At 47.6% G+C, this 22976-nt stretch overlaps 1 protein-coding gene across 1 annotated transcript; it reads left to right on the plus strand.

The window, feature by feature from the left end:
- The first annotated feature begins 56 nt into the window (after positions 1-56).
- CHMP5 (charged multivesicular body protein 5) lies at positions 57-21555 on the plus strand. The gene is made up of 8 exons (XM_002708030.5): positions 57-333; positions 1348-1452; positions 2741-2787; positions 6004-6097; positions 6202-6273; positions 13842-13950; positions 16183-16295; positions 20520-21555. Exons 1-8 carry the CDS (start codon positions 265-267, stop codon positions 20568-20570), a joined length of 660 nt encoding a protein of 219 aa, XP_002708076.1. The 5' UTR covers positions 57-264; the 3' UTR covers positions 20571-21555.
- The last annotated feature ends 1421 nt before the right edge of the window (positions 21556-22976 follow it).

Here is a 22976-nt window from a genome sequence, read left to right on the forward strand (position 1 = left end):
CCGAAACGGGGCCCCGCCCTGCACACATGAAACCCCGCCCGCTACATCACGGAAGCCCCGCCCCCCGAGGCTTCCTCCCTGCACTCCCCTGTGCCCGGGCGTTCCTTCCCCGGAAGGCCAAGCTGAAAACCCGGAAAAAGGATCGGGAAACTCATTCAGTCACATTGCGCCTGCGCATGGGGGGGCCGGAAGTCGAGGCAGGAGTGATTCTGCTTCCGTCTCTGGTTTGGCTCCAGTGTTTGGGGTTCTTCGCTGCCGCCCAAGATGAACCGATTCTTCGGGAAAGCGAAACCCAAGGCTCCGCCGCCCAGCCTGACTGACTGCATTGGCACGGTGGGCACCTTGACCATGAAGGTTTAGGCTCGGGGACTCTGACAACCCCCCGACCCCGCCCACCCCCTCAGCCCTGGGCTCCTACTCCTCCACCCCATTCCCGGGCCCATTACACCCCGACTCTCCGTCCCACCTTCTTCCATCAAGCCTGTTACCCGTGTCGTTCAGGCGTCACAAACCAGGGGCTCCCCCGATCCATCACTGCCTCGCCTTACCGGTACCCAACCCGTTCTTAGGCCTGTTGCCCCATGCACACACTCTTTGCCGTGATGCCTTCACTCCAGCCAGCTATTTAGGTCCATTTACGCCCCTCCCACCATGTTCACCCTGACTCCTGCCCCTCTTCCATCGTTGCCCACGTCAGGACTCTCAGCTTGATATCCTAGGTCAACATAGCTGTACCTTAGTGACACAAAATTAAGAATCCTGGTCCTGAGGAAAGATGGTGGGAGGGAGGGGGGAAAGAAAGGAAAATCATTATGTTCTTCGAATTGTATCTGCAAACACATTGGATCTGTTGAAAAAAACTAATTAAAATTAAAAAGAAGCCTGGTCCCTCAGATTAAGATACCATTCCCTATCTAGGGAATGGCATTAGATCAACTCCTATAGTCTTAGCCATTGTCCACTGGGCACTGAATCATTTTTGCATGCCTTTTTGTTGAACCTCCACCCTACCTAGTCTCCAGTTCCAGAGAAATTTCTAACCCTAATCCCTTGATTTTCAAATTATTTTTCTCTGAATTCAATGAAACCCCTTGATTCTCAAATTATTTTTCTGCGCCAACACACTTAAGGGGGATGTGGTATCTCAGAATCTGGGGGGTGGAGTATAATTTTTAAAAGCCACCGAGTGTTTCTGACTGAGAAACTGCCCCTGCCCCGGGTGGGCCACTGTTTTCCACCTTTCGCCATGCATTCCTCTTTGTTCATTTCTTCATACGCCTTCCTCTCCTCTTACCCCTTCCCATAGAAGTGCAGTAACGATGACTGCATTTGGTATCTTCCCCCAAGGTGGACAGCAGGGCAGAATCCATCGACAAGAAGATTTCCCGATTGGATGCTGAGCTAGTGAAATACAAGGATCAGATCAAGAAGATGAGAGAGGGTCCTGCAAAGGTAAGGTAGGCAGCAACTGCCGCGGAAGGCGCAGAGACAGCCTAAGTGGTGAAGGATGCAGAAGTGATGCTCACAGTTTGGTAAAAGGAGAACGCGATAGGAGAATTTGCAATCAAGAGAGGGGTGGGGAGAAGATGCTGATCATATGTCCAGAAATAATGAACAAAGAATTAGCATATTCTACTGAGAAGGTGACATTCTGGAGAGGAGGGCTGGGCTATGCACAGGATCAGTGAGTTGCCAGGCTGGACAGGTCAGGGAGGTAGAATAGATTGTTAAGGAATGGTATGCTGGGAAAAAGTACTGAACTAGGCACATGGGACTGGTATTCTAATACACTTTCACTACCTGCCAGCTGTGACCTTGATAAGGTGCCTCTTGTGTTTTGTTAGGTAGGAACAAAGTGTTGCTTAAAGGCATAAACTAAGCATATAGAACAATCTTGGTTTTTCCAGCTCCATACTTTATTGACCATGTAATCAAGGTATCACTGAACCTTAATTTTCCCATCTGTAAAATGGGAATGATACCTGCTTTATAGTGTGAGGGTTAAACAAGGTAATTCATGTGACATGTATAGCACTATGCCTAATGCATAGTAGCACTCACTCAATATTAGTTATTATTGTCTGTGTAGTAATGATACCTGTTTTTCCTTCCTTGTTGGAGGAGACATAAATGATAGATGCAGAGGGAAGGCTTTTTCCCACCCATCTTTGATGGTATGGAAAGGACAGAGACTGAAATGACCATGTAGACTTGAGATGAAACCCAACCCACGGTGGTAGTCAAGAGAATGACATGAGGCAGTTTGAAAGAAAATTCTGGAAATCAATAATGAGTGACTGCGCATGAGGAGAACAGAGAGAAGAAAGGCAAGGCTGATATAAAGTTTCTCAACCCAGAGGGTGAGAGATTGATTGGGCCATTGGTAGTTATTTCCAAAGAGAGATAAGATTGAGGAGTGAGGGAGTTAAGTTTAAAGCAGGATAGCCAAGTGTGGGATCTCCCTAAGGCAATTCAATACACAAGATCAGCACTGTTGAGGCTGGAAGTGGAGGTAGCACGCACTGGGGAAAGAGGACACTTTGTCAGTGTCCAGGACACTGACAGGAGCTAAAGCTTGAAGACTGGACTTAGAGGTGTGTCTGTGCTTGGGAGGGGGAGGACGGCATTAGAGTCCCGTGTCCGCATACTCTGTAGGCATGTGAGTTTGAGAATATGGACATTTCTCTTTCCAGGTGTATGTTTTCCACTTTGTTTTGATTAAATCTGTTTTCTTCCTCAGAACATGGTCAAGCAGAAAGCCTTGCGGGTGTTAAAGCAAAAACGGATGTAAGTTACTTGCATAATCTCCTTCCCACTTGCAGGTTTAACCAAAGGAGAAATGGCCTTCCATTCTTTCAGGTTTTTCTTGATTTACTTATAAATTTTCATTGATGGGTAATTAAATACAGTTAGCTGGGTATCGCCAGCAACATCTGTTATGGCAACTTCTGTTTATGATTATGTCATCTGTCTTGTGTCCATTATATTAACTGCTAGCCATACGTGACTCTTAAATACTTAAAATGTGACAAGTGTGACTAAGGAACTGAAGTTTTAGTTTTATTTAATTTTAATAAATTGAAGTAGCCATATAAAGCTAGCCCTACTTTTTGGGACTGATCATATCATAAGATTTCTCCCATTATTTAGTTATTAGAACATGCCTTTTTTTTTTTTTTTTGGCTTTTGTTTATAAAGATAAGAATTCTTTTTTCCTTCCCACCAGAGTAGATTTTTAAGCATCCTTCATTTGTTTTGGTGACTGTGTCCCAATGTTTGAACAGAAATCAGAAAGCAGTGGTTAAGATGATGCTTGGGATGCCATATCCCATATAGGGGTGCCTGATTTCAAATCCCAGCCCTGGGAAGTAGCAGGTGGTAGCTGAAGTACTTGGGTCCCTGTCACCCATGTGGAAGATCTGTGTTGAGTTCTGGCCTCCTGGCTTCAGCCTCACCTAGGCCTGGTTGTTGTGAGTGAATCAGTGCATGAAAGACCTCCCTCTGTCTGACCGTCAGTCTCTCTCTCTGTATTTTTCAACCTTTCAAATATAAATAAATAAAGGTTTTTAAAAAGAATATCTTTGGTGTTTATCCCTGATGAAATATAGCTATAGCTGAAATAGCTAGTAGAGAACCAGAAACGTTATTGCTGTCTCTGTTCCTGTTTCAAAATGTCTTTATAATATATCTGATGCTATCTTCCTCCCTTTAGATTTGATCAGTTTGGGAAAAGAAATTATAATGCCTTGAGTGATGTGAATGTGAAAAAATTACCAACTTTTTAACTAGCTGAATTAGTTTTTGTTTTTGTTTTTGTTTTTGTTTTTTTAAAGTAATTTTGAAAGAGTTAGAAAGAGAAGAAAGATGGCCACAATGGCCAGCATTAGGCCAGGCCAAAGCCAAGAGCTTCATCCAGGTTGTCCACATGTGTAGCAGAGGCCCAAGCACTTGAGCCATCCTCTGCTGCTTTTCCCAACCCATTAGCAGGGAGCTGGATTAGAAGTAGAGCAGCCAAGATATGAACTGGCACCCATATGGGATGGCAGCATTGCAGCTGGCAGCTTTACACTCTACACCACAACACTGACCCCACATTGGGATTTTTAAGTCGCTTTTTGTTATAAAAGGAGTACACATTATTTGTTAAAAGTTGGAAAATACATGAATGTGAACAGAAGATAAGAATATTTATGGTCGGCGCCGCGGCTCACTAGGTTAATCCTCCGCCTAGCGGCGCCGGCACACCGGGTTCTAGTCCCGGCCGGATTCTGTCCCGGTTGCCCCTCTTCCAGGCCAGCCCTCTGCTGTGGCCCGGGAGTGCAGTGGAGGATGGCCCAGGTGCTTGGGCCCTGCACCCCATGGGAGACCAGGAAAAGCACCTGGCTCCTGGCTCCTGCCATCGGATCAGTGCGGTGCGCTGCCGGCCGCAGCGGCCATTGGAGGGTGAACCAACGGCAAAAGGAAGACCTTTCTCTCTGCTTTCTCTCTGTCTCTCTCTCTCACTGTCCACTCTGCCTGTGAAAAAAAAAAAAAAAAAAAAAAAAAAAAGAATATTTACCTAGAGCTGTTTTTTAAGATTTATTTATTTACTTCAGAGGCACAGTTACAGAGAGAAGGGAGAGACAGAGAGAGAGAGGTCTCCTATCCGCTCCTTCACTCCCCAAATGGCCACAGTGGGTGGAGTTAGGTCAACCTGAAGTCAGGAGCCAGGAGCTTCCTCCAGGTCTTCCATTTGGAGGCAGGGATCCAGGGACTTAAGCCGTCTTCTACTGCTTTCCCACACCATCAGCAGGGAGCTGGCTCAGAAGTGGAGCAGCCAGGTATCAAACTGGTGCCCATATGGAATGCTGGTGCCAACAGGCAGGCACTTAACCTATATGCCACAGTGCCAGCCCCACCTAAATTCTTAACCATTAGAAATAGCCAACATTGGCCGGCGCCGCGGCTCACTAGGCTAATCCTCCGCCTAGCGGCGCCGGCACACCGGGTTCTAGTCCCGGTCGGGGCGCCGGATTCTGTCCCGGTTGCTCCTCTTCCAGGCCAGCTCTCTGCTGTGGCCAGGGAGTGCAGTGGAGGATGGCCCAAGTGCTTGGGCCCTACACCCCATGGGAGACCAGGAGAAGCACCTGGCTCCTGCCTTTGGATCAGCGCGGTGCGCCGGCCGCAGCGCGCTGGCCGCGGCAGCCATTGGAGGGTGAACCAACGGCAAAGGAAGACCTTTCTCTCTGTCTCTCTCTCTCACTGTCCACTTTGCCTGTCAAAAAAAAAAAAAAAAAAAAAAAAAAGAAATAGCCAACATTTAAAATACAAATTTCCTCCAGGTCTTTTTTCTCTACTTGCATATACATGGTATATGTACGTATAATTTTTTAGAAGAAACCTGGAGTTTACATAAGTTATCCTTTTCCACTTAATTTTTTAAAGATTTTATTTAAGGGCCCGCACTGTGGCATAGTAAGTTAAGCATTCACTTGCAGAGTCTCTATCTCATACGAACACTGGTTCGAGTCCCAGCTGTTCTTCTTCCAATCCAGCTCTCTGCTATGATCTGGGAAAGCCCAAGTGCTTGAGCCCCCACCACCTATATGGGAGACCTAGCTGGAGTTGCTGGCTCCTGTCTTCAGTCTGGTATAACCTGGGCCTTTGCAGCCATTTGGGGAGTGAACCAATGGTTTGAAGACTTCTCTGTCTTTCTCTCCCTTTGTGTAACTCTGCCTTTCAAATAAATCTTGAAAAAAACGGAAGGGCTGGAATTTCATCCAGGTCTCCCTTGTGGGTGGCAGGGTCCCAAGCACTTGGGCCATCTTCCACTACTTCCCCACCACATTAGCAGGGAGCTGTATTATAAGTGGGGAAGCTGGGACTGTAACAAGTGTTCCCCAGTTTTCAGTATATTTAATAATAATTTAAAAATGTTTTTGATGAAAATTCTCTTTTAGTGTTAGGGATACCTTGTTCCTGTGGATTTCTATGTGACTCACATTTACCATTCTCGATTCAAAGGTATGAGCAGCAGCGGGACAACCTTGCCCAGCAGTCATTCAACATGGAACAAGCCAATTACACCATCCAGTCACTGAAAGACACCAAGACCACGGTACTTCCCGTTATTTTATTTTTGTATTCTTGGACTCTTTTCTCATGATTTTTTAAAGATGGTTTAATCAATATGACTTCTTAAGACATTACGTTCTCTTTTAGGTTGATGCTATGAAACTGGGAGTAAAGGAAATGAAGAAGGCATACAAGCAAGTGAAAATCGACCAGATTGAGGTGAGATGTCTGCCACTTTCTGCAAGAATTTTCACTAGTTTCTGAAGGAATCTGAATGAATGTGTGTGAGGGTGTGGGGAGCAACTGGGAGCAACTCGGACTAGACTAAGTTACTGGAATTAAGACTTATTCTATGCATCTGCTCTCCCACAATATGGCGCTGGGAGAGGAGGAAACAGCTTCTACACAGCTGCCTCCAGTTCAACCAATAAACAGCAGGACCTGCTCCTGATTGGAGGAGAGCAGCGTACTCAGCGTGTGGGTAGCAGAGTTGGGATTGGTGGAAGAGGACTATAAAGGAGGAGAGAGACAACATGCACCAGGAACATCTATCTGAAGGAACACCTGAGCAGCCCCCGAGAGAGCCGGCCGGCGGTGTGCCGCTCCCCCACGGAAGTGGGGAAGGTGGCAGGGGGAACTGCCCTTCCACGGAGGTGGAAGGGACGGTAGCCAACCCAGGAAGAACCAGCAGCAAACCCGGGGAGGGCCGAGCAGACAAAAGAACAGCACAGGGTCCTGTGTCGTTCCTCCGCGAAGAGGGGGAGCGACATAATGGTGCCATGACTCGGATAGGAAACCTGGGCAGGGTTCTGTGTCGTTCCTCCACGAAGATGGGGAGCGACATAATAGTGCCGTGACTCAGATGTGAAGCCTAGGCAGGGTTTAGTGTTGTTCCTCCACGAAGAGGGGGAGCAACATAATGGTGCCGTGACTCGGATAGGAAACCTAGGAGGGAAGAAACGGGAAGAAGTGGGAAAATACCGGAGAGAGACTAGCAAAGAGCCTAGGGAAAAGCCGGACGGAAAAGGTGCCGGAAGAAGCTATTGAAAGCCTAGGCATAGACTCAGATACGGACTGTGGGAAAGAAGTTAGGATTTAAAGTGAAAGCAAGAAGAAACTTAGACTCGGATACGGACTGTGGGGAGAAGCCAGGAGAAATGAGGGAGGAATATTGTTGGAAGAAAAGTTAGGAAATATACCGGGTAGAGAAAAATGTTAGGGAGGATGAAGCCGCGGGGGCAGGCCAAGGCGGAGACGTAAGCTAGCTTGGAATTCTTCAAGTCAGCCCGGAGAGCAAAAGGTGAAAATCTGGAACCAGAGGCAGAGACGTGGGCCGCCAGGTTGGAATCCGTCAGATTAGCCCGGGGAGCAAAAGACGGGAAGCCAAACCAAAAGGCGCAGATGTGAGCTAGGTTGAATTCGCCAGGTTAGCCCGGGGAACTTAGACTGAATACTGGTGGCGGAAACGTGAGCTAGGCTGTGTGATTCACGGAAGCCGCCGCGTGCAGAGAGAGTGTGCGGGGCGCAAGTAGATAGGGAACGCTGGGCTAGCGCGAAGGCCGTGGTGTGGGCGCAAAAGGCGCGGAGCACGCAGAGCCGGGAAGCCGCCGCGGGGCGGGGCGAGGCGAGGCACCGAGAAGCAGCCTCAGGGCGGGCGCCGGGAAGCCGCGGGAAGTTTAGAAGTAAAATGAGAGAAATAGGAATGCTGGCAGATAGAAGTAAAATAGGAGAAATAGGAATGCCTGGAGATAGAGAAATAGAGAAAAATAAGGCCTCCCCACAACACGGCAATGAGAGCTTGGATTCAGTCTGCCTGATTAGTAAGACGATAAGCACCTGTGGGCGGCTGCAGGTCACCGAAGACAGGCACGTTATCAACACCAATAAGTCTCCCCACAATACGGCAATGAGAAGGCTTGGATTCGGTTTGCCTGATTGGTAGGGCTTGTAAGCACCTGCAGGCAGTTCTAGCAGAGCAGAGCATGCACTGCAGGGCACCGAACTCAGGCACGCATCAGCGCCTAAAAACCTCCTCACAACATGGTGAAGAGAGGACCCGGATTCGGTTTGCCTGATTGATAGGGCTTGTAAGCACCTGTGGGCAACTCTAGCAAGCAGAGCAGAGTGTGTGCCGCGGGGCACCGAAGACAGGCGCGTATCAACGCCAAAAATAAAAAGAAAGGGTGATCTGTGGGGAGCAACTGGGAGCAACTCGGACTAGACTAAGTTACTGGAATTAAGACTTATTCTATGCATCTGCTCTCCCACAATATGGCGCTGGGAGAGGAGGAAACAGCTTCTACACAGCTGCCTCCAGTTCAACCAATAAACAGCAGGACCTGCTCCTGATTGGAGGAGAGCAGCGTACTCGGCGTGTGGGTAGCAGAGTTGGGATTGGTGGAAGAGGACTATAAAGGAGGAGAGAGACAACATGCACCAGGAACATCTATCTGAAGGAACACCTGTGCAGTCCCCGAGAGAGCCGGCCGGCGGTGTGCCGCTCCCCCACGGAAGTGGGGAAGGTGGCAGGGGGAACCGCCCTTCCACGGAGGTGGAAGGGACGGTAGCCAACCCAGGAAGAACCAGCAGCAAACCCGGGGAGGGCCGAGCAGACAAAAGAACAGCACAGGGTCCTGTGTCGTTCCTCCGCGAAGAGGGGGAGCGACATAATGGTGCCATGACTCGGATAGGAAACCTGGGCAGGGTTCTGTGTCGTTCCTCCACGAAGACGGGGAGCGACATAATAGTGCCGTGACTCAGATGTGAAGCCTAGGCAGGGTTTAGTGTTGTTCCTCCACGAAGAGGGGGAGCAACATAATGGTGCCGTGACTCGGATAGGAAACCTAGGAGGGAAGAAACGGGAAGAAGTGGGAAAATACCGGAGAGAGACTAGCAAAGAGCCTAGGGAAAAGCCGGACGGAAAAGGTGCCGGAAGAAGCTATTGAAAGCCTAGGCATAGACTCAGATACGGACTGTGGGAAAGAAGTTAGGATTTAAAGTGAAAGCAAGAAGAAACTTAGACTCGGATACGGACTGTGGGGAGAAGCCAGGAGAAATGAGGGAGGAATATTGTTGGAAGAAAAGTTAGGAAATATACCGGGTAGAGAAAAATGTTAGGGAGGATGAAGCCGCGGGGGCAGGCCAAGGCGGAGACGTAAGCTAGCTTGGAATTCTTCAAGTCAGCCCGGAGAGCAAAAGGTGAAAATCTGGAACCAGAGGCAGAGACGTGGGCCGCCAGGTTGGAATCCGTCAGATTAGCCCGGGGAGCAAAAGACGGGAAGCCAAACCAAAAGGCGCAGATGTGAGCTAGGTTGAATTCGCCAGGTTAGCCCGGGGAACTTAGACTGAATACTGGTGGCGGAAACGTGAGCTAGGCTGTGTGATTCACGGAAGCCGCCGCGTGCAGAGAGAGTGTGCGGGGCGCAAGTAGATAGGGAACGCTGGGCTAGCGCGAAGGCCGTGGTGTGGGCGCAAAAGGCGCGGAGCACGCAGAGCCGGGAAGCCGCCGCGGGGCGGGGCGAGGCGAGGCACCGAGAAGCAGCCTCAGGGCGGGCGCCGGGAAGCCGCGGGAAGTTTAGAAGTAAAATGAGAGAAATAGGAATGCTGGCAGATAGAAGTAAAATAGGAGAAATAGGAATGCCTGGAGATAGAGAAATAGAGAAAAATAAGGCCTCCCCACAACACGGCAATGAGAGCTTGGATTCAGTCTGCCTGATTAGTAAGACGATAAGCACCTGTGGGCGGCTGCAGGTCACCGAAGACAGGCACGTTATCAACACCAATAAGTCTCCCCACAATACGGCAATGAGAAGGCTTGGATTCGGTTTGCCTGATTGGTAGGGCTTGTAAGCACCTGCAGGCAGTTCTAGCAGAGCAGAGCATGCACTGCAGGGCACCGAACTCAGGCACGCATCAGCGCCTAAAAACCTCCTCACAACATGGTGAAGAGAGGACCCGGATTCGGTTTGCCTGATTGATAGGGCTTGTAAGCACCTGTGGGCAACTCTAGCAAGCAGAGCAGAGTGTGTGCCGCGGGGCACCGAAGACAGGCGCGTATCAACGCCAAAAATAAAAAGAAAGGGTGATCTGTGGGGAGCAACTGGGAGCAACTCGGACTAGACTAAGTTACTGGAATTAAGACTTATTCTATGCATCTGCTCTCCCACAATATGGCGCTGGGAGAGGAGGAAACAGCTTCTACACAGCTGCCTCCAGTTCAACCAATAAATAGCAGGACCTGCTCCTGATTGGAGGAGAGCAGCGTACTCGGCGTGTGGGTAGCAGAGTTGGGATTGGTGGAAGAGGACTATAAAGGAGGAGAGAGACAACATGCACCAGGAACATCTATCTGAAGGAACACCTGAGCAGCCCCCGAGAGAGCCGGCCGGCGGTGTGCCGCTCCCCCGCGTAAGTGGGGAAGGTGGCAGGGGGAACCGCCCTTCCACGGAGGTGGAAGGGACGGTAGCCAACCCAGGAAGAACCAGCAGCAAACCCGGGGAGGGCCGAGCAGACAAAAGAACAGCGCAGGGTCCTGTGTTGTTCCTCCGCGAAGAGGGGGAGCGACATGAGGGGAAGAGCACAAAGTGGGGACTGACTCTCAGGGCTGGTATCTGCTAGTAGAATAATTAGGAAAAGTGTTCCACAGTTTCCTCATTGTTAATGCAAGGATCCTAATACCACACGAGGATGAAAGAAATGAGCTCGTATATGTACACGCATATGTCTGGTGCGTGACAAGCACCAAGCAGTTACTTCTAACTCAATGATTTTTAATCTGCTTCCTCAATTATAAAGTCGTGATATTGCTGCCTGTCTGCCTGTATTAAATGAGGATACATATGTAAAGTGATTAACACAATCCCTGGCATTGAGTTGGTTCCTTTTTTTTTTTTTTTTTTAAGCAGCAAAAAGAGAAAGCCACCGCATTTGGCCTACTGGTTAAGATGTTGCTTGGGATCTCTACATCCCATATCAGAGTGCTTAGGTTCAAGTCCCAGCTACTCTGTTTCTCATCCTGCTTCCTGCTACTGCAAACACTAAGAGGCAGCGGGTGATGGCTCAGGTATTTGGGTCCCAACTACCCACATGGTAGACTCAGGTTGAGTTTCCTGGCTCCTGGTTTCAGCCTGGCCCAGCTCTGCCTGTTGCAGACATTGGGGAATAAATCAGTGTATGGGAGATTGATCTCTCTCTCTCTGCCTCTCAAATAAATAAAGAAAAAAAAATTTTTTTTTTGACAGGCAGAGTGGATAGTGAGAGAGAGAGACAGAGAGAAAGGTCTTCCTTTGCCGTTGGTTCACCCTCCAATGGCTGCCGCGGCTGGCGTGCTGCGAAGGCAGGAGCCAGGTGCTTTTCCTGGTCTCCCATGGGGTGCAGGGCCCAAGCACTTGGGCCATCCTCCACTGCACTCCCTGGCCACAGCAGAGAGCTGGCCTGGAAGAGGGGCAACCAGGACAGAATCCGGCACCCAGACCAGGAGTAGAACCCGGTGTGCCGGTGCCGCAAGGCAGAGGATTAGCCTATTGAGCCACGGTGCCAGCCAAAAACCAAATTTTTTTTTTTTTTTTTTTTTTTGGACAGGTAGAGTGGACAGTGAGAGAGAGAGACAGAGAGAAAGGTCTTCCTTTTGTCGTTGGTTCACCCTCCAATGGCCGCCACGGCTGGCATGCTGTGGCTGGCGTGCCGCGCTGATCCGATGGCAGGAGCCAGGTACTTCTCCTGGTCTCCCATGGGGTGCAAGGCCCAAGCACTTGGGCCATCCTCCACTGCACTCCCGGGCCACAGCAGAGAGCTGGCCTGGAAGAGGGGCAACCGGGACAGAATCCAGCGCCCCGACCGGGACTAGAACCCGGTGTGCTGGCGCCGCAAGGCGGAGGATTAGCCTAGTGAGCCGCGGTGCCGGCCTCAAAAACCAAATTTTTAAAAAGACTTATTTATTAATTTAAGTAGAGTTAGAGAAAGGTAGAGACAGAAAGTTCTTCCATCCGCTAGTTCATTTCCCAAATGGCCACAACAGCAGGATTTGGCCAGGCCAAACCAAGAACCTCCCACTTGGGTGGCTGGGGCCCAAGTACTTGGGCCATCTTCCATTGCCTTCCCAGGTGCATTAACAGGGAGCTGGCTCTGAAGTGAAGCAGCCAGGACTCAAACCAGTGGTCATATGTGATGCCAGCATGCAGGTGGTGGCTTAACTCACTGTGCCAAAACACTGGCCCCAAAAATATTTTAAATAGGAGAACTGTAAGAATCAGTGACATTCACATTTATTATAAGGGGAAATCTTTGGGATTATAATTTCTTTTAAAGATGTATTTTATTTATTCAAGAGGCAGAGTTACAGAAACAGAGATATCTTCCATCTGCTAGTTTATTCCCCAAATGGAAACAATGGCCAGGGATGAACCAGGCTGAAGCCAGGAGCCTGGAACTCTACCTAGTCTGCCACACGAGTGGCAAGGGCCCAACCACTTGAGCCATCTTCCACTGCTAAGACTGGGATGAAGCTCCTGGCTTCTGGCTTCAGCCTGGCCCAGTCCTAGCCATTGCAGCCGTCTGGGGAGTGAACCAGCAGATGGAAGGTCTCTCTCTCTCTCTCTCTCTGTCTCTCTGTCTCTCTGTCTCTCCCTCTCTCTCTGAATTTTGATTCTCAAATAAATTAATACATCTTTAAAAATTTTTTTAAATCAATTAAAAGAAAAAAGACACTGCTTGGGATGCTCTTATTCCATATCAAAGAACCTGAGTTTGAGTCCCTGGTCTGCCTCTGATCCATCTTCCTGCTAACGCACATCTTGGGAAGGCAGCAGATGAGGCTCAAGTACTTGGTTCCCTACCTCCTCTGTGGAAGACCTGGATGGAATTCCTGGCTGTTAGATTTTATCTGGCTCAACCTTGACTGTTACACCTATTTGGAGAGTAAGCCAGTAGATAGAAGATATCTCTCTTATCTCTCTCTCTCTCTTTGCCTTTCAAATAAAATTAAAATAAATTAATTAGTTTCAAAAAATAGTCATTAGCCCTTTGGAAAAAAAAAATAGGTGCCAGCCTTGCAGTATAGCAGGTAAAAGCTGCTACCTGTGTGATGGCATCCCATATGAGCACCAGTTTGAGACCTAGCTGCTCCACTTCTAATCCAGTTCTCTGCTAATTTCCTGGCAAAGCAGTGAAAGATGGCTCAAGTGCTTTGGTCTCTGCCACCCATGTGGAAGACTCAGAAGCTCCTGGCACCACTTCCACCTGGCTCAGCCCTGGCTGTTGCTGCCACTTAAGGAGTGAACCAGTAGAGGACCTCTCTGTAACTTTTTTTTTTTTTTAAGATTTATTTATTTGAGAGGCAGAGTTAAAGAGAGAGGGAGAGACAGAGAGACAGGTCTTCCATCTGCTGGTTTACTCCCCAAATGGCTGCAATTCCTGGAGCTGAGCTGATCCGAGCCAGGAGCTTCTTCCGGGTCTCCCACAGGAGTGCAGGGACCCAAACACTTGGGGGCTATCTTCTACTGCTTTCCCAGGCCATAGCAGAGAGCTGGATTGGAAGTGGAGCAGCAGGGACTTGATCCAGCGCCCAAATGGGATGCTAGCATTGCAGGTGGTGGCTTAACCACTATACCACAGTGCCGGCCCCATGGTCTAACACTTTTTAAAAACTGTATCTTGGCATTTTACTAACTTTAAAAATTGCTCATTGCTAAGATTCAAAGGAGAATGTAGGGAAGGGAGTAGTTGGAAGAAAGTGATTTAAAAAAAAAAAAAAAAAAAGGAAGAAAACCTTCTCATATGTATTTCTGTAGGATTTACAAGACCAGCTAGAGGATATGATGGAAGATGCTAGTGAAATCCAAGAAGCACTGAGTCGTAGTTATGGCACCCCGGAGTTAGATGAAGATGACCTCGAAGCTGGTAAGTTGTGAGAAAAACAAGGTAAAGCTTTAGAGTGTGAAAGGAACAGCTGCCTGAGACTTTTCCCCAGATGCAAGTGAAAATTCCTATCAGGAATCCCTGAAAGTTAGTTCATGGTACAATCTCTGGGCAGATGTCAGACTTGCATGTTCTACCAACAACACAGACAGATAAACTCTGAAGGAGGGTGCAGGCAAAGACTGACCTGGTATCTATAATGTCTACAACATGGCCTTTCCTTGTTTTCCTTTTGATTTTGTTCTCCCTGTTTTCTATGTGGAGTTGTCTCCCTCCGAACAGAAAATCAAATAGTAGTTACATCTGCTATATGCCAGGCACTGCTGGGTGCTGGGGATTTGGCATTGAAGAGAAGTGGAACCCCTGCATTCTGAAGTTTCTCCTGTAGTAATAGGAGAAACAGTAAGTGTGGGGAGCAATCCGGACTGGACTAAGTTACTGGAATTAAGACTTATTCTATGCATCTGCTCTCCCACAATATGGCGCTGGGAGAGAAGTAAACAGCTTCCGCACAGCTGCCTCCAGTTCAACCAATAAACTGTAGGACTTGCTCCTGATTGGAGAGCAGCGTACTCGGCGTGTGGGCAGCCGAGTTGGGATTGGCAGAGGAGGACTATAAAGGAGGAGAGAGACGGCATGCACCAGGAACATCTAAGGGGAACATCTAGCTGAAGGAACACCCGTGCAGCCCCCAAGAAGAGCCGGCCGGCGGTGTGCCGCTCCCCTGCGGAAGTGGGGAATGTGGCCAGGGGGAACTGCCCTTCCACGGAGGTGGAAGGGATAGTAGCCAACCCGGGAAGAACCAGCAGCAAACCCGGGGAGGGCCGAGCAGACAGAGAGAACAGCGCAGGGTCCTGTGTCGTTCCTCCACGAAGAGGGGGAGCGACAAGTAAGTGCTTGCTTCTTGCACTTTGTTGACTAATGTGGAATTCCAAAAGCACAAACTATTTGAAGTATGGAATAACATGGGAGTCCATAGCAGAGGAATCTAACTTAGTTTATGGGAGGGAACAGGCATGGGACTTGATGGGTGAATAGAAGTTAATTCAAAAGTATCAGAGGGGCCAGCGCTGTGGCGCACTAGGTTAATCCTCCGCCTTTGGCTCTGGCATCCCATATGGGCACCAGGTTCTAATCCTGGTTGCTCCTCTTCCAGTCCAGCTCTCTGCTGTGACCCAGAAAGCAGTGGAAGAGACACCTGGCTCCTGGCTTCGGGTCGGCGTAGCTCCAGCCATTGCAGCCATTTGGGGGGTGAACCATTGGATGGAAGACCTTTCTCTCTGTCTCTCTCACTGTCTGTAACTCTACTTGTCAAATAAATAAATTTTTAAAAATCTTAAAAAAAAAAAAAAGAAAAGAAAAGAAAGGAAAATATCAGAAGGGTTGTTGAGTAGCCTGAGGGAGAGGAGTCTAGAAGCTGTTGCTCTGGTCAGACAAGTGGATCATGGGGGCTAAGACCCAGGTGGTGGTGGCTGAAATAGAAGTGGATCAATTAGAGAAATTTGAGGAGACTGAATGGAAAAGCCCTAATGACTGGATGTGGAGGAAGAAGGAGGTATTAGGAGGATGGCTGTAGTTTCTGCTATGAGTAAGTAAAAGGTGGTAGGTGGTAGAACCACCCCATACTGGGTTTTGCATTGCATGATTCCCCATCACATGACCGCTGCTGCTTTCTTCAAGGTCTGTTCTTGCCAAGAGCCTTTTCTGTTTTGATTTCTCTTCTCGCATTTCCCCGGAGGCGTCTCTGTCTTCTATTGCCATTTTGCTTGGCCATTTCCAACTCACTTTCCTATAGATTTTTTTTATGAGTTTGATTTCATGTAATGATCACATAATACACAACAATTTCATGCCTTCTTTCAAATCCATCAAAAAATGAGAAATTTTTTACATTTTTGTCAGAATTTTCTAGCTTGAATTGGCCAACCGATAGCCCTAGAGTCTTCTCGTGAAGACTGGGCCTTGTAAATCTGTGAGAAATGATTATTTATTTTGTTTTACATGAATTTTGGCTTTTGTTTTTTGTAGATTTTTACATTAGTTAAAACAGTCACCTTGTATTTTGAGAATAGAAATTAATAATTGTTTTTTCTCTGTATTTAAATTTTCATTTTATTATAAATAATTGGGTTAACTTTCTTAACATTGGGAGACATTAAATGCCAATTTCATGGCTTACATTTTCATTTGCAATGCTGACTGTTTGAATTGCAGAGCTCGACGCCCTGGGTGATGAGCTCCTGGCTGATGAAGATAGTTCTTACTTGGATGAAGCAGCATCTGCGCCTGCAATTCCAGAAGGTGTTCCCACTGACACAAAAAACAAGGTGAAAGTTTTTTCTGTTTATATATCTGTGCACAATGATCAAAGTTTTATGCTTGCTCACCAGTCTGAAAATCTGTCTTTAAGTATCAACAAAAAAAACCAGTCCTGGTCATTATTTTGAGAACCCTTAGAAGTCCAGTTTTCCTGCACTGGATGATAACAGGCTACATTAATTGTGGCACTGAGACTCAGGAATGTTTTTATGCAAGGCCAATTTGTATAATATATACACTCACCTTAGTTGTGAGCTAGCACTGATACCAATTACAGTTTTTAGACATTTCCTGGGAAAGCATCAGCCACACGTGAATGAACTTGCCAGGAGGCAGTGTTAAATAAAGTCCCACTCTCCAGACATGCTCGTGTTAATTATTGAGTGGATTTTTTAAAAGGGATTAATAATCTAATATAAAGCTTAATGTAGGAAGATTCTGGTTGAACAGGATCAGGACATCTGGCCCTAACTATGACAGATCACTTAGCTGTTTTGAGTTTTTCTGTTCTTTCATGTGTAATGTGCAGATAACTGCAAATATTTCACAATCGCTGTCTAGGGCAACTTAGATCTTGTATATAAAGGACTCTGCAAACTTAAAGCTGTATCCTGGGGTAGATGTTGTGGCGTAGTAGATAAAGCTGCCTCCTGAGGCACCAGCATCCCATATGAGTACTGGTTCATGTCCTAGATGCTCCACTTCCAGTCCAGCTCCCTGCTAATGGCCTAGGAAAGAAGATGGCCCAAGTACTCATGGTGTGTATGGGAGACCCATGTGGAGACCTGGATTAAACTCCTGACTCTTGGCTTCAGTCTGGTCCATCCCTGGCTACTGCAGCCATTTGGGGAGTAAGCCAGCAGATGAAAGATATCTCTCTGGCTCGCTCTCTCTGTAACTCTTGATTCTCAAATAAATAAATCTTAAAAAAAAACAACAACAACAACTTAAAGCTATATCAAAATCTACAAGATAGATATTATTATAAACAGATTATTTTACTGTTTCTAAAATCTCATTGATGCCATCTTAGCCAGCTTTAGCTATGCTTGTATTCACTATTTGAATTTGAACTAGTTTGAAAACATCTTATCTCTGAACATCATCAATTTTCCCCACCTATAAAATGTGGAGGACAAAGGCCAGAGAGCAGGTTATTTCTCAGGGTCCTGATAGCTGGTTTCTTAGAATGTGTGGCTTTTGCTGTTGTAGTCTTTCCTTCTTCCTTGAGTCTGGGCAATCTTAGCTCCCTCTACTCTCCACCCACCCCCGCCCTCTCTAGGGTTCCAGGTACATAGGTTGCTTTGTCTCTGTGCTCCTGAAGTAATTATTAACACTGCCACTGCCTACCCTTTCAGTTGCCTGGTTACAAGTCCCTGAAGCAGCTATATTATTTCCACTTTCAGGAGGTCACAGGTTGTTGAGTTAAATGTGCTAGAGATGTGATTTCCTAATTGATAGTGATATCAGTACCTTTGGTTTTATAATATAGCATGACATAGAAGTAACTGCTTGGGGGCACTATGCCTTCAAGGATCTGGGAGGCTTATAAGGGAAGTGGTCCATTGTGGGGAGCAATCCGGACTAGACTAAGTTGCTCGAATTAAGACTTATTCTATGCATCTGCTCTCCCACAATATGGCGCTGGGAGAGAGGTGAGCAGCTTCCGCACAGCTGCCTCCAGTTCAACCAATTAACTGTAGGACTTGCTCCTGATTGGAGAGCAGCGTACTCGGCGTGTGGGCAGCCGAGTTGGGATTGGCAGAGAAGGACTATAAAGGAGGAGAGAAACGGCATGCACCGGGAACATCTATGGGGAACATCTAAGGGAACCCGTGCAGCCCCCGAGAAAGCCGGCCGGCGGTGTGCCGCTCCCCTGCGGAAGTGGGGAATGTGGCCAGGGGGAACTGCCCTTCCACGGAGGTGGAAGGGATAGTAGCCAACCCGGGAAGAACCAGCAGCAAACCCGGGGAGGGCCGAGCAGACTAAAGAACAGCGCAGGGTCCTGTGTTGCTCCTCCACGAAGAGGGGGAGCGACATAATGGTGCCGTGACTCGGATAGGAAACCTAGCTTGGATAGGAAACCTAGGACAGATAGCAAACTTAGGAGGGAAGAAACGGGAAGAACTGGGAAAATATCGGAGAGAGAAACTAGCAAACAGCCTAGGGAAATTACCGGAGAGAGAGACTAGCAAACAGCCTAGGGAAAAGCCGGACGAAAAGGGTGCCGGAAGAAGCTATTGAAAGCCTAGGCATAGACTCGGATACGGACTACGGGGGGAAGCTGGGAGAAATCTCTAAGGTCGAAAGCGAAAGTGAAAGCTAGAACAAACAGATTCGGACGCGGACTGTGGGGAGAGGCCAGGAGAAATGAGGGAGGAATATCGTTGGAGGAAAGCTTGGGGAAACATACCGGGTAGAGAAAAATGTTAGGGAAATTGAAGCCGCGGGGGGCAGGCCGAGGCGGAAACGAAAGCCACTTTGGGGTTCTCAAGTTAGCCCGGGAATAGGGGGCGAAAAGTTGAAACCAGAAGCTGAGACGTAAGCCAGATTGGGATCCGTCTGATTAGCCCGGGGAGCAAAGGACGGGAAGCCAAATCGTGGGGCGGAGACGTACGCTGGGTTGAATTCGCCAGGCTAGCCCGGGGAACTTAGATTGAATCCTAGTGGCGGAGACGCAAGCTACGCTGTGTTACTCGCGGAAGCCGCCGCGTGCAGAGAGAGCACGGGGCGTGAATAGATAGGGAACGCTGGCGTAGGCCGTGGTTCAGACGCGAAAGGGTTAAGCGTGGAGACCGCGGAGCACGCAAAGCCGAGCCGCGCAAAGCCGGGAAGCTGCGCAGATGAGAGAGGCGCGCGGGCTGAAGCGGCGCAGAGCCGGGAACCCGCCGGCGGGGCGAGGTGCCGGAAAGCTGCGGGGATAAGAGAAACAGAAGTTTAGAAGTAAAAGAGAAATAGGAATGTTGGCAGACAGAAGTAAAATGGGAGAAATAGAAATGCCCGGAGATAGAGAAATAGAGAAAAATAAGGCCTCCCCTCAACATGCCAATTAGGAGGCTTGGATTCGGTCTGCCTGATTTAAGGCGGTAAGCGCCAGCAAAGCTCGACCAGAGTATGAGCTGCAGGTCACCGAAGATAGGCACAAACCAACACTAATAAGTCTCCCCCACAATACGGCAATGAGAAGGCTTGGATTCGGTTTGCCTGATAGGTTTTGTAAACACCTGCAGGCAGTTCTAGCAGAGCAGAGTATGCGCTGCAGGGCACCGAACACAGGCACGCATCAGCGCCTAAAAACCTCCTCACAACATGGCGAAGAGAGGACCCGGATTCGGTTTGCCTGATGGATAGGACTTGTAAGAGCCTGTGGCAACTCTAGTGTGTGCCGCGGGACACCGAAGACAGGCGCGTATCAACGCCAAAAATAAAAAGAAAGGGGGATCTGTGGGGAGCAATCCGGACTAGACTAAGTTGCTCGAATTAAGACTTATTCTATGCATCTGCTCTCCCACAATATGGCGCTGGGAGAGAGGTGAGCAGCTTCCGCACAGCTGCCTCCAGTTCAACCAATTAACTGTAGGACTTGCTCCTGATTGGAGAGCAGCGTACTCGGCGTGTGGGCAGCCGAGTTGGGATTGGCGGAGAAGGACTATAAAGGAGGAGAGAAACGGCATGCACCGGGAACATCTATGGGGAACATCTAAGGGAACCCGTGCAGCCCCCGAGAAAGCCGGCCGGCGGTGTGCCGCTCCCCTGCGGAAGTGGGGAATGTGGCCAGGGGGAACTGCCCTTCCACGGAGGTGGAAGGGATAGTAGCCAACCCGGGAAGAACCAGCAGCAAACCCGGGGAGGGCCGAGCAGACGAAAGAACAGCGCAGGGTCCTGTGTTGCTCCTCCACGAAGAGGGGGAGCGACAGTCCATCTTGGAGATCAGAGGGAAAGTGTGACGCTGGAGGTCAGGACCAACCCCTCAGCCTTTCCCCTTGCCCTTTCCAGCCTCCTTGCCCCCTTCCTGTGTTCACTTACTTAGCTCTTTCTCCCTCCCTTTATCCTGGAAAGGATCACACCTTTTCTAGTTCTTTTCCTGCTTTATCACTTCCCTCTCATCTTCTGAGTAGGATTTTGGCTTTTACTGATGAAGTACTTGGAAATGAGTTTTAACTACTAAATATGTGTAATCATTTTTCATCAAGAGGATACTAATGATACTAAACATTGCTTCCTTTTCACAGGATGGAGTGCTGGTGGATGAATTTGGATTGCCACAGATCCCTGCTTCATAGACTTGCAACATTCTACTACATCATGTAAAATCAGCAAACATTCTGGGATTAGGGAAATATTTATCTTTGCAAATTTACCATAACAGATTTGGTTTTTTTCTTTTTCTTTGAAGGAAAAGCTAATTACATTGCTCTTTTATTGTTTTCCATTAAGAGACTCATTGCTTGGGGAATGCTTTCTTTGTACTAAAATTTGATTCCTTTTCTCTTATGAAAAATTAACTTACCTAAAAGTGTCTTTGGCTTTGTATGACATGTTTTCATTCATTAATAACAATTTGAAATAAAACCCAGGATTCCATGACAGTATAACTGCAGTCTCAAAATGACCTGATAAATTGCTGAAGCAAAGATGAAATTATTGAGACTGTTCATATTATGATTCAAAACCATTTTCTATTGTAGCATTATATGGTGGTTAAAGTGATGGCCTTCTTTGATAGGTTTTGTTGTGTCTTGTGAGCAAATCATTGTGTCCAGTATTGGAATGGAATTATCACTACTGTATCATGTATGGGTATCTTGATTCTGTGGTTCCTTCAGTATTATAGTCTGACTTGTAATCAATAATGAATATTTCTTGATATTTAATGTATAGGACATTTATTTATACTCAATAAATATTTTTCAAAAGGATATAATTTTAATAATATCACTTTAGCCTAAATTTTTCAGCCCAGAAACCAAATTTAATTTTAATGTTAATTCAGCATAAACTCCACTATGGAAGCCAAATTGAGCCCAAAGAGTTGTGGCATAGAAGAAAGAGCAAGGAGCAATCTGGGCTTGGCCCTGGCTCTGCCATCTTCTAACTGCCAAGTGGTCTAGTAGGCTTCCCTAAACATGTTTCCCTACTAGTGGAACCATGTGTATTTCACAAGGCTTTTTGAGGAATAATTGAGGTTGTGGTCATAACTACTTTTGTTAACTGCAATGTGCTGTTCTCATATGAGGAATTATTAACAATAAAAAAGGAAGGGCTTCATTCTTTTCTTTGGGAGTGTCTGGTGCGCTACAACAAGTCCATATCCCTGCCAGATTTTAGGGTCTTTAATGATCTTCCTTCCTCACTGTACCTCTCACCCATAGCATTCCCCCCTCTGCTTGGCTGGGATCTCATGTGTCTGTAGATCAACAAGCATTTATGCAGCACCAGCTCTGTAGAAGAGGGTATCAAGAACAGTCAGAGTTCTTCTCTTCCAAAGTTCACTGTCTAGTTACAGGTGAGGATGAGCTCTGTATGCAACCCTCACTGTCCTACCCACACTAACCTCACCCTCTCCAGAAGCCCTCCAGTGGGAGCCAACATTACAGCATTCATCACTGCCTTCATGAAACCTTTCTTGGCTTCTCTACGTTCTCCTGGTTTTGCTATTTCTCTGGTCACGTCTTCCATAGATGTCCCGTTGTTAACTCAGCCCTGTAAGTATTTCTTCTACTATAGTTCCAGTCTGTACTCTCCTTGAGAAATCTCACACCCATGATTTCAACTATTACCTATCCACTAATGATTCCAAATAACTGTTTCCATCCTTGACCTCTTTCCTTACTATTTTCAGTCTTGGGCATTTCCATTTAAATGTCCCACCATTACTTAAAATCTAATGTATCCAAAATAATAAGATCATTATCTTAGAGGTCATTCTCAGCAAATGTTCATCCTATTTATTTTATATGTACTTCAAAGTCAGAAAAGTGCACAAAGAGGGATGTCCTGTCTGCTGGTTCCCTCCCCAAATGCCTGCAAGAGCTAGGGCTAGGTCAGCTGAAACCAGGAGCCAGGAACACAATCCAGACCTTTCATGTGATGGCAAGAACCATAGTACTGTTGCCTCCTAGGATGTACATGAGCAGGAAGCTGGAATGGGAAACAGAGCCAGACTTGACCCCAAGCAGTCTGGTATGGGATGTGGGAGTCTCAACTGGTGTCTTACGTGCCAGACATCCAACCTTGGACATTTTTTCTTTCTTTCTTTTGTTTTCTTTCTTTTCTTTCTTTGATTCTCTCTGTCTCTTTTCTAAGGCAGACTAAGGGTCATATTCTGTCTGTTAGTTCATTCCTCAAATTCCCACAAGAGCCAGAGCTGAGCCGAGCCAAAGCCAAGAGCCAGGAATTCCATCTGGGTCTCCCACATGGGTGACAGGAACCCAAGCACCTGAACCATCATGTAAGCAGGAAGCTGGATCAGAAGCAGAGGTGAGACTCAATCTTGGGCACTCTATATGGGATATAGGTGCCATGACACCTGCCCTAGACTTTTTTTTTTTTTTTTTAAGATTATTTATTTGAAAGACAGAGTTACAGAGAGGCAGAGGGAGAGACACACAGAGAGATGTCTTCCATCTGGTTTACTCCCCAAATGGCCACAACAGCCATGGCTGGGCCAGACCGAAGCCAGGAGCCAG

Source organism: Oryctolagus cuniculus, chromosome 1 (genome assembly GCF_964237555.1).
Source record: "Oryctolagus cuniculus chromosome 1, mOryCun1.1, whole genome shotgun sequence".
NCBI lineage: Eukaryota > Metazoa > Chordata > Mammalia > Lagomorpha > Leporidae > Oryctolagus > Oryctolagus cuniculus.

Bases quoted from the DNA above. Each gene is read 5' to 3' on its own strand.
- CHMP5 (XM_002708030.5), top strand. From the start codon at position 265: ATGAACCGATTCTTCGGGAAAGCGAAACCCAAGGCTCCGCCGCCCAGC. The intron at 2,788-6,003 runs GTAAGTTACTTG...CTCGATTCAAAG, and splicing joins GTGTTAAAGCAAAAACGGAT to GTATGAGCAGCAGCGGGACA. The intron at 6,274-13,841 runs GTGAGATGTCTG...GTATTTCTGTAG, and splicing joins TGAAAATCGACCAGATTGAG to GATTTACAAGACCAGCTAGA.